Genomic DNA, 12,500 nt, shown 5'->3' with positions numbered 1-12,500 from the left:
AATTACATTACGATTCGTTTCACTAGAACTTTTCTAAAATTACCATTAACGTATTTTACATGAAGTGCTTGCTATGCTAGTATGTATATGAGGCTATAGGTAGTGAAATCAAACAAATCTCGTTCTTACTGTTTTAGCTTACTATCAACTATAGCATAGAACTACGTGGTTAGCTAGCGCAAGCATTTACCGAACATTCACAACAACAACAAAACACAACAATCTGCAATGTTTTACATAGGCTAAGCGTTATTGTCCAGATATTGTGGTTGAATTTTTATATTGTTGTAATATAAATTGGTGGCGTTTTTATTATTTACTGTTGTTTTGTTGTTGTTTAGTTATCAAGTGTCGTTAATTTTAGAAAGAAAGAACTAACGTCAGTAATGAACTTACATATTTTCTAGTTACATATTAATTATATAAGGATTAATTATATATGTAAGATTTAAAAAAATAGATAAAAACTGCAACTGGAAGTGTTTCTGGACCAGTGTTTACATCTTGCAAAGAGGTCTTAGTATGACAATATTTTATCGTTTTTTTCTGTTTTAAAACAATTGCTTGTATAAGACCATTTTATTATTATTGTATTATTATATACTATACAAATTTTACTGTGTGTTTTGGTCTAAAATTTGTAATAAATGTCTGTAACAAAACGTACTTTCACAGCAATCTTATCTTCGGTTTTGTTTAGTATATTTAGAGAAACACATTACATTGTGTTAGGCATTGTTGTGCTTACAATTTATTGTATTATGCTATACATGTGCAGTTAATTATAGTTAATACAAACATTGTTATATTTTCAGTAATTCATATTGTTATAATTATGGTGTTAATTATAATTATGTGGTCAATATTTCAAGCATGTTGTTTGTGCACTTAATGTATTTAACATCATACAATACAGTTAAAACACTGGCATTAATTCATTATTAAATATGTTACTTCAATTTGTCACAACAGTAAGAAATACAAAAGTAACTGTCAGCGTGGGACTGGGACGCCCGAGGGGAAGTACAGCGTGACTGGTACTAAATTAATTAAGAGATATTACATTTTTTACACAAAATCTAAAGCATCATGGACACTATAATTGTAAGAAATTTACAGAGCTTTTCACAATGCATAACATTTTAAAGTATTATTACAGAAAGACTATACTATACTGTCTATATTGTCAAGTCTGTTACAACATTTGTTCAAATTCATTCTGTTTTAGTCTTCATGAACACATTAAGCAAGCCAAATGCAACCATGACAAGTCAAGAAAACTCCACAAGATTTAGGTAGTTGAGAAAACTTCATAGAAGAAACCAGGCTACACTGTGGGGATATCTCAGATGCCCAGCGGTCATTCCCCAAACACACAAACAAAAAAGGTGGGATTAGTACACATCATGTATGTCTTGGCATAATAAGGTTTGATCTTACTCTATTAAGATCTTATGCAAGTAAGATCGTACTTAATAATAACATTATGTGGAAGTACATTTGATACGTACCTTGAAGCAGGCGTCCCCAGGTTGGGTCCTGGAGGGCCAGGGTCCTGCAGAGTTTAGCTTCAATCAAACACACCTGACGCAGCTCAAGTCATTTCTTGTGGAGTGTGTCATTAAGATCACCAGATAGATTCTCCAACATATCAACACAGCAAGAGAAGTGAGTTCTGAATCGTCAAGCTTTTCTTTTGTTCTCCGACAGTGTTAATTTCATATTTTTGACATACTGTTAATGTTTTGCAGAAATCCTTTGCCTACCTTTGGACTGCAACAATGTTTAAAGGGATAGTTCACCCGAAAATGAAAATTCTGTCATAATTTTTGTCAGTTTCTGCCTTCTGCAGAACACAGAAGAAGATATTTTGAAGAATGTTGGTTACACCATTGTTCTGTTGTTCCATTGTTTGGTTTGCCACTTTCTTCAAAATATCTACTTTTGTGTTCTGCGAAAGAAAGAAGTCGTACTGGTTTGAAATGGCAAGAGTGTGAGTAAAGATTACATTTTTTTTTGTGAAATCCAAAATTTGTCCAAATCTGTTCCTGGAGGGCAGGTGTCCTGCAGAGTTTATCTCCAACCTGCCTGCAAGTTTCTGCTGGGCCTAGTGACAATGCAAGATGAAAAGTTTGGGGTACTGAGATGACCTTCCAGGCCTTTGATTGCCACCACTGGTTCCATGTGGGTTTTACGGAGCCCTGATGAATCCCTTGGAAGATGTCCTGAAAAGTCATTTGTATCGCATATTGGTGGTTGAGTTGTAACGCGACCGAGGCAGTTTTTCCACGAATTAAAGAAACTAAGATGATAGAAGTGTACAGTACACCAGAAATATTGTTATAGTGTTTTGATTTGTTTGGTGCAACACAAGTCAGTTTTTTACCTGTTTCACGGACCCTGGCGGTGCAATGGCTGATTAACGCACTGAAATGAGTTTCCTATTACATTTCCATAACACGTGTAAAATTATTTTTGTTTATCGCAACTCAATTTTTAAGATGAAATACGTTGTTTTTTTACTCTTTATGCATAAATGCAAATACTTACGTAATAATTCCCTATTGTCATTTTTTAGTTGAGTTAGATTCTGTTTGTAGCTTAACCAACAATTTTTTTTAAATGATAAGACATAAAATGTCTAACACTGTCAGCTTTGTTCAACATTATATATTCCTCTGGCATTTTTATTTATTCTACTTTATTATTATTAGCCTATTATTATTATTATTTGTAGATTCTTTTTACTGTTGTTCTGTGTTCACACAATTCTGTAAGTTGATTCTGGCATTAATAAATAAACTATTTTCGCTTTATAACTGTTATTTCAAGACTTGCAAGGATAGTTATCATAATTTTAATATTACAATATAACGTACTGTTATAAATATTAGATGTTTCACAGCTGATCTGTTTCAGTATATATTCCTCACCTGTTGCAATAAACAACAATTCAGCTCTATGGCGTATTTTAGGTTTACAGCATGCTTTGGGGTTTTCATATATAAGAGCTTAATATATTGTTTGTTTGTGATTTTTTTTACCTATGTGTGAGCTATATAAATGAAATAAACTAGTAGTTAATACATAATACGGTGATTATTCCATTGGCACGTGGACTGAAGTTATATTTAAACAACATTAATACAAGATGGCTTATGAAAATGTTTATGAAAAACAGAAGGTTTCCAAAGAATTTGACTTATTTCAAAGTCACATTGTAAAAAATGTATAGGCCTACGTCTTAATTAAAAAAGAAGATAGGATGGGATAGCAAACCAAACAGAGTGTTTATTTTAAATAAAAGATTAAAGATGCCATTTAAGTTTAAGAACATCGATCATATCAAAATCTATAGCTTTTAGCCCACTTTCTTCATTGTCTTTTATTTTTTAACATTTATTTTATTAATTGTTTTAATCTTATTTGTTGAAATTGGCAATGGAAAACCAGGGTAAATTAACCTTGAAATACTCCATTTTTTGTTATATTCTTCAGTATTGCATTGCAATGTCCCTCTGCAACCAGAGAAATTGTTCTAATATCATCATCTAATATTAATTTTATATTAAAATAATAATATACTATTATTGCTATTACAACAATAAAAATGTCAAAAGTGTTTTTTAAAAGCACAAACACTGGTGTGCCTTCTACGTCAAGCTTCGATAAAATGCTTAAGTACTATTTTTTAACATTTTGAAACCTAAAATCTCTTTTTTTGCAAGCTTTTAGTATGTACAGAGGTTTAACTAGCTCTGGAACAAGCCAACGTAGCTTCGGATCATTCATATAACAAGATATCGCGATAACATTCTTTTTATCAGCCATTTAAACTAGCTATCAATCGGGGTCCTAAAGGGAACCGAATTCGATGGGGGACTCGATACCTCAAGACAACGGTCTAGTAAGAGCGCATGGCAACGTCATTACTGTTTCCGCCTCCACGGTTACTTTAAAGAGAGAAGTCATGTGTGACCACAGAAAACTAAATAAAAGAGCACCTCCTATTGTTCATTTTATTTTCAGTCATGCATAATAATGTTGTGCATAACAACGCAACAGTTCATTTTTAGCTCAGGTCCATTAAATAATATTAACAGATACAACTTTTCATTTTAATAATGCCATGTACCATATTATAAATCATTATACATATTTAATTATTCATTTTCTGCAGTTTTTGTCTTTTACTACATAAAAATTATGTGAAGAAAGTGCTGACTGGATTGTTGATGATCGCTGTTCTTTGGGAACTGTGCAAAGGAATGTGGGTGATTTCAGGCAGCGAAGATACCGTTGTTGTATCCTGCAAAACAGCCTGAACGAAGGACACAAAGCCAAAGCTTCCTTCCCAGCATACTTCTGTTTGAGATGTCCTTCGGCGGCACTTGGTGGCGTGGCAGCCGAGATTCGCAACCTGCCCAGTGCCCAGGACGCGTCCTTGCGTTTGAGAAACACCCCTTGTTTCGGGGATACTCGCGCATGCCTACAGACTGAACGTGTAATACGCATGCGTATGACGTCATCGTTTTTGGAAAACGCCACCTTCAGAGTTTACACGTCGGAAACGATAATGCCTTCGTTTTAAAACCTTGCACTTTGAGGCCCGTTTTCAAAAGTTTGCATTTTCAGTGCCCCAAAACGCCATTTTCGTGTAAATGAGCAGCCAAACGCATAAAAGTTGTCCGTTTTTAGTTGAAAATTGGTCCGGCTACACGGTCTCCTGTAAACGGCCTCTAATTTGATGCTTAGATGAAACACAACTTAGCTATGAAAGAGAAACCCCTGCAAGCGATAACGCTTTCCTCCGGGAACATTCAGAAGGCAAAGTAAAAGCTCCACACGAACGAAAGCAAGTGCGGATATAAGAGAAAGCAGCTGTCAAAATCAGCACTTGATCTCCAGACAAAGTTCATAAAGAGGAAAAGTAAATGCGTTTTAAAATCCGAACAACAATGGAGAGGCGGTGATCGAGGCTCTGAAGAACAAACCCCAGGGAAGGTTCTGTACTTAAGACTTACTACTATCTCATTATCTTTCACTCCACACACATCAGATATGAGCAGCCATTTGTCACGGGCATCAGACTGCCAGCGGGCATCAGACCAACACTTCTGCAGCTCTGCTGTACATAATTGCCATATGGACGGCGTTTTGAGCCAGAGCGAAGACTAAACCCCCGCTGGGCAGATTCCCCAGATAGTTCAATGAATTTTTTTATCTCATTTCCATCTAATTTACAGCAAATCATTATACAGAACATTTCTAATTAATTTACAGGACGGATCTGATTTTGATGTTTTTTCTTCACCTCATTTGTGAAAGTTACGTACGGCACGGTATGAACTGGCAAAGGATTCTTGTCGGTAACTGTCACGTATGAAACGGCCGTTTAGTGAATGTGTGAGAACGGAGAGTTCACGGTGCTCCAGTTCCGCGGTTTAATTAACTTTACGCTATTTAATTAACCCAAGAAAGCACAGAAATAAAGAACACGTGAGCGCTCGTGTTCGGCTATTACTGCATTTAATGAAACTATTTCATGTGACTCGAGACAACGTTTTTTTCTTGAAAATCTATTCCAAAATATTTCACACTTTCCACAAACAGGAATAAATAACATGAGGTTTGCTTGTTAGTATTTACATGAAAATTACCTTTAATATAGACATAACAATCAAATAAAAGTCACAATAAATAAAAAAGCAGAATGAGTAACAGGTGCATCATACAATAACTTGGTTTGTATTTGTACATTTCTCAAACTTAATTTTCTTATGAAAAAATACTATAATATTTTATATTGACTGTAGTCGACTGCATTAAATATAGTAAATTGATCAACTATAGTAAATACTGTAGTATACTATTTAAAACACTACACTGCAAAAAATGCAAATATCTAAACATTCTTAAATCAAAATACAATTACTTGACAAGAAAAGTGACCCAAGATGTTTGGTCTGGAATTAGGTAAATTTATGGTAAAAACAAGCAAAAAATCTGCTAAATTCAAGTTTATTTTTTTTACCATAAATTTACTTAATTCTTATATTATTTTTCATGAAACAAGACTTAATTGATTTAAGAAGTTTTAGATATTTTCACTAAAAACAAGACAAAAATGCTTAGTAAGAATGTCATTTTTGCAGTGTATAATATCAGTTTACTATAGTGTTTTTCATGTGGGATTACAGCTATTCTCACAAGCGATGTAAAAAGTGTCATCGTATCTGTAATGTTTAGATTTATTATGTGTTATCTGCTGATAAACAGGCCGTGTCAGCGTGGCGAGAGGACTGAGCCGGAAGACAAGATGACATTTGTTCTGTAAAGTGTAATATCAGATTGACTGAGACATGGGCTGAGCTTCCTTGAGGCCTGAAACAGTGTTTTGAATATGATTCTGTCGACAGAGTAACACAAAAAAATGTCACATGCGTACAACACTCTTCTCACAATCAATCCTCTTTCTAAACGTCTGTTTTTCAGTGTTTCTGTGTGCATCTCTCCTGATTCGTTTATTGATTTAAATGCCATTTGCATCCTTCTGTCCCTCTCTTGGACACACGCCACGGTAAGAAACTGTCCTCTGACAGCCAACGTGACATCATGTCCTCAACATTGTGGTAAGTGGCTCACTGGCAGGAACTCAGAGCCATTAACAGAAAGATTCAGCATCAATTCCCACCTGGTGAAATTATCCGAGCGCTGCTGTTGTGCCCTTGAGCTAGAAGTTAACCCTTCACTTCATCCGCTCATGTGATGCTCTCTGTGTGTACAGAATCAAAAACACACACACACACACACGCACACACACACACACACACACACACACACACACAGACATACCGTATCTCTAGTAGATATTCGTCTGAAAGGGAATGTTGAAGCATGCGTCACCTTTTGTTCATTTTTACATCACTGATGAGAAAAGTTTAGGTATAAATTTCCTAAATTGGAACATCAGAAGAAAATGAACAACACGCACATATTAGTTGTGAATTGAATAATACTTTTCACAATAGTGTCATTTCAAAGCTGTTTTGCAGAGAATTCATGTCTCGAGATATAAAAACCCAGACGCAATGATTGCATGTTGTGATTGTGATTTTAATGTGAAATTTGGCAGTTTGTATATTGTCAAAAGCATTTTAGTATTATATGAACTACTATAAAAAGCACTGAATGAAAAGTCCCTGTGGATGTAGACTCGCGCTCATGTTCACATGCAGACGCAACAGAGAAATTTAGCTGACAGTTTTTGCCAAAATGATCCTAATATTGGAGCTCCATGTGGGTCACCGGGAGGCAGCGGCTGGAAATATTCCAATCTCAGCTTGTCTTGTGCGTTTGACAGGCCTATCAGGTGTGTTCGCTATTGCCCGACCTCATTCTGTCACGCGCACCATCTCTCCTCCTGCTCAAGTCGAAAGTGTCCCAACGCACAACACGTGTACAAATGCATTATAATAGGCCAGTCATCAATCAATCTGAAGGCAAATCCACCGGCGTCTCCAATCGAACGCGTTTCCGCCGACGACTGAAGGATGGAGCGCAGACATCAAAGGTGGGTGAGCTTCGTCCGGGTGAGCGCGAGGCCGGGCCGTAATCGTTTCCGTCACGCGTAATTCGTCGAAAGTAAACTTTTAGCGGCCACTTCATTATTCTGCTTTGCACGAGCGCTTACAGATCATTATATCTATATTTGGCCCTCGCAGTCTGGCCAATTACACACCGAGTTTTATCCGCAGAACCCGCGGCAAACACCTGCGATGATTCATCACCTGAGTGTGTTCATGTGAAAGAAGCGCGCGGCTCTCGTCGTAATGACCGATTGACTCGACAGACCCTCAGGAGTAAATCACGCGCAGCATCTTCTACACAATAATAAGCTCACTTGTAAGTCAAAACGTTGTCTGGAGAGGCGACTACACTGAAAAACAATCAACAGACAAGCTTCCACACGCTCAGAGTCCACCGGTGGGCCGTGACCCTAAAAACAATAAAAAGCCTTATAGATTTTTAAGAGGGGAGAGAAATGTTTTGTCGACAGTGTTTTGCTGAAATGTCACTTCATCCTGATCTCAACCCTGCTAAATGTATTTTTGATTGTTTAAAACAATGCCAAAGACCTACCTTCTATTTTATCAAATCTATATAAGATATGTAAATCGTACAACCCAGTCTCAAGGCAGTTCGTGGCATAGGCATGAAATTTGGAATCTATTGATTCGAGTTCATGGACGCAAATTTCCCCCTTTTTTCGTGTCACGCATGTGTATGTACCAGGGCCGTAGCTAGTGGGGTGAAAGGTGGGGACAATTCTAGAATTGAATTCTAGAAAAAAATCCAGGAATTATACTATATAGGCCCATGTTCTGTGAATAATTCTAATATTTTATTAGTTGTATAACTGAGATATTATGAAAACCACAAAAAAGCATGCAATTTGCTTAAAGAAATTTTCTAATATCTGCGCCTCTACCCTCCCGAAAAAATGGTTTAGTCTGATACGAAGTATTCTCAGAAGTCCCACCCCAGCTCATGAACAAGACGACCAATCAGAGTTGAGACGTCAGATGAAGTTAGCGATGTACATGTTGACTGATATGCGGGCCTCCATTCTTGCATGATGTACAGAATATGATATGTGTGCGTGGGGGGCCCACATCAATATTTTTTCAGGGGGCCCCCAATCCTCTAGCTACGGCCCTGGTATGTACATTTATATATTTATAACCTGATATCAAAAGAAGTCGTACATATTTTATGATGTGCTAACTACCTTATCTCACCCCGAACCCTATAATCACAGCTGCAAAGCCTAATTTTGCTAAAACCGTGAGTTTTTACGAGGTGGCAAAGCAACGATAAATGACCCCGCCCCTAAACCTGACGTCACAGGAAAAGGCAAACATTACAAAACATACCAATGAGATCGTAGCAAATAGGAATTCACAAGAATGAGCCACCTTGTAAAAGAGGTATGAGTTCCCATCAGATTGCGTTGATATATGAAAGATACCGCGTATAAACTAAGTGAGACTGAAAGTCGTGCTGGGTCACACGAAAAAAAGGGGGAAATTTGTGTCGATGAACACGAATCAATAGATTACATTTCTTGCCAATGTCAAGAATTCCCTTGAGACTGTTAAATCGTATTGCTTGAATTCATAAATCCATCTCGTAAAATAGTTAGAGATTGTGATGGGATTGTGTTGGTCGATTTGGTTACATGGCGCATGCTAATACAATATTTGGCAGGTTTCGTCAAGTCGCACTTCTAAAAATGTCTATGCATTGATAAATCTTAAACTGATGTCCGTAACATTTGTCTGTTTTTCTCCATGCTTGAAGCTGCACAGTTAAATTGCTTTTAACTTTTAACCTAAATAACGTCACTTTCCCACGTGAACGCGCCAAAACACGCTCCTTTGAGAGGCAAAACACTCAGCAAAATGGCTGCTTACAATATTAGGAAGAGCAATTCCGCGTGACATGTCAGTGTCCAAGGACATCTGGTTCCTTTGTATAAGTCATAAGGATCACCGTCGAGTCCAACTGCTTTTAATTTCAACATATAATTGTGTGCTGTAGTCCCGGTTTCTTTGTTTCTCCTATTGAAAGCAGCCATTCTGGTGCGTGTTTTACCACTCAAGAGAACGTGTCCCGGCGTGTTCACGTGGGAAAGTGACCTCAGTGCACCTCTATACCCAAAATTACCCGACAGCTCAAAAATCATTATTATAATCTTACCGTTGTTGTGAATCGCAGACAGTTTTCAAAACTGATTTTATTTGACTTTCTCCATCACTGATTTTTAACAAAAAAAGTCACAGCCAACTCTAAAATGTTGAATTATTCCCAATCTTCATTATATGAGCAACATTTGCAAAGCAAAAAGTGCTTTAACTCGTTCGGTATTTACACAAACAAAGAAGGTGACATGTAACACCAGACGTTGCTCTTCACGATGTAAGACAAGCACAGTTCGTAAGAAAAGCGTTGCGTTTTTCATCAATATTGTTGGAGGAAGAGTGTTGTTTGGCAGAACTGAGGGTGTCAGACGGCGGCTCTGTGACCTTTGACCTCATGAAGCTCTGTTTCTCCTCCTGAACGACAACAGAATGGGATGAAGGACAACAGCGGAGAGACGTCTGTCAGAGAAACGAGAGAACAGAGGTTCAACAGGATCGTCATTTAAAAACCGCGATTAACGTGAGACGCAGCCAGACGTCTGCAGAATAACACGAATAACCGTATGCAAATGACGTGCCTGAGCAGATTAACATGAGGAATTAGACGTGCTTTATGGAAATGTCGTACGCAAGGTCACTTTTACGTGAACAAAGTGAGAAGAAAGCACAGATCACCTGCCGCCACATCCAATATCCTGAGCTACACAACAGGGATTCATAATTCATCCGTAAACAAAGTGTGCCAGAGAGAAAGCTGCCTGAACCAATTTAAGCGTGTCATTCATGTGTAATGGCTTTCACTGTCACGTTTACAGCCGATGCCAATCAAAATGCAAATGAATTCTGTTTAACGCCTCGTGTTGTGTCAATGAGCGGGATTGGGTTTTATTTACCTGTAAAAACTAACAGACTGTTGAATGTCACCTGATCCACACCAGCAGCCCACCAATCATTGAAAAAAGCTTCAGAATATGAATTTAATATCTAGAAATATTATAAAATAATCACTTGTGTTTTGAGAATGAGAATTGTGGAGCTTGCTCACACGTATTGTTTCTTTTCAGCAGAATTGTTTTTCGCTAAAACTACTTAAAATATGATATGAGAAAATACTGCAGGCCAACAAAGAAAAGAGGAGAGCGTCTCACTTTGAAGTGGTTTTTGAATCTTCTGCTGACCAAATACAGAGCCATGGGGTTAATGCAGGAATTCACAGACGCGGTGTTCAGACCAATATAATCCAGAATGAGAAAAGTGCTGTAATACACAATATTATCACAATCATAATGTGTGTGTGTGTGTGTGTGTGCGTGTGTGTGTGCGTGTGTGTGTGTGTGTGTGCGTGCGTGCGTGCGTGCGTGTGTGTGCGTTCATGTTTGTATATCCCGGTGGGGACCTAAACCTGAATACACACCAACACATGGGGACTCGTGTCACCGTGGGGACCAAAATTGAGGTCCTCATGGGCACAAAAGCTTATAAATTGTACAGAACAATATTTTTTACAAATCTAAAAATGCAAAAAGTGTTCTATGATCTTTAGGTTTAGGGATAGGGTTAGGGATAGGGGATAGAATATACAGTTTGTACAGTATAAAAACATTACGCCTATGGACTGTCCCCACGGGGATAGTCAACCAGACATGTGTGTGTGTGTGTGTGTGTGTGCGTGCGTGCGTGCGTGCGTGCGTGCGTGCGTGCGTGCGTGCGTGTGTGTTTTATAGTATGTCTTTTGTAAGTCTCACCTCAGTAAGTTACACCGGTCGGGGTCACGTTCATCATAGATGGTGAATTTTAAGATTCTGCTGAGATGAAGAGGAAACCAGCAGACGGCAAACACGAGAACCAGACAGAAGACGCTTCTGGCCACCTCGTGTCTCTGTCAGACATTCACAAACTCACTCATCCCTCATTTACACATGTCATCAGAGCTGACACAAAACCCTCTTGTTACATGCTGTCATTCCTCTTATAGTTTTCTTCAGTGCTCTTTACATCTGGTTAAAGGAGAATTCCACACAGTTTGTCCCGATCTCTTCAGTGCTGTCTGTACAAATCTCTGTGCTTTAAATAACCTTCCATCCAGATTAACATCATACATCCTTCAGATTATGAGACTTCATCAAAATTGCAAAGCAGAACTTCAGCTCCGAATTCTTTGATTTTATGACCACCGAGGGAATTATTAAAATCTGATGGACGATGAAATAAATCATTTAGGGGCGGTTTCCCGGACAGGGCTTAGTCTCAGACTAACTTAAATGTTAGAGAGGTCTTGATCGAAAACAACTTGCTCTGGCAGTACTGTTTTGTTGTAAAGTATGCTTTTAAAACTACTTAAATATCCTAATTTAACTAAGGCCTAGTCCTGGTTTAAAATAATCCCTGTCTGGGAAACTACCGCTTAAAGTTCAGGATTTTCAACTTTTTTTATTTTAATTTAATAAAAAAGAAATACACTTAGTAATGGTACTTTACTTTAGTATTAATTACTATTGTGTACTAAAGTATACAACAGTTTACTGTAATGACTACAGTATTTTTTCATGCGATATCTACTGAATATCGCCGCCGTCCTTCTAAAACCTTGTACCTCCATTTTTTTTTTTTCGCCATAAATCATTATTATTAGTCGGTCTGTATGTTTCTCACTGGGTTTTGCAAATATCGGAGCATTAAAACTGTGCTTGTCAACTTTGACAACACAGTATTTGAGCATTTAAAAAGTACAAGCGAAAAGAACTGCCAATGGGGTAAGAAATACTACTCATGAAAAAGGTCGTTTTTGCTTGTTTT

At 37.6% G+C, this 12,500-nt stretch overlaps 1 protein-coding gene across 1 annotated transcript in view; it reads right to left on the bottom strand.

The window, feature by feature from the left end:
* Positions 1-9,891: 9,891 nt before the first annotated feature.
* The window catches only part of ednrbb (endothelin receptor type Bb), a 3,959-nt gene continuing 1,350 nt past the window's right edge, over positions 9,892-12,500 (bottom strand). The window contains exons 5-7 of the mRNA XM_057336167.1: positions 11,450-11,583; positions 10,853-10,961; positions 9,892-10,163 (exon numbers count right to left, since the gene is read on the bottom strand). Coding sequence (XP_057192150.1) covers positions 9,975-10,163; positions 10,853-10,961; positions 11,450-11,583 — 432 coding nt within the window. The 3' untranslated portion in view covers positions 9,892-9,974. The remainder of the gene's footprint in view (positions 10,164-10,852; positions 10,962-11,449; positions 11,584-12,500) is intronic.

The sequence above is a fragment of the Triplophysa rosa genome, linkage group LG6, assembly GCF_024868665.1.
Source record: "Triplophysa rosa linkage group LG6, Trosa_1v2, whole genome shotgun sequence".
Lineage (NCBI taxonomy): Eukaryota > Metazoa > Chordata > Actinopteri > Cypriniformes > Nemacheilidae > Triplophysa > Triplophysa rosa.
Note: the sequence above shows the minus strand (reverse complement) of the source record. Positions and strands in the feature narration are given on the sequence as shown.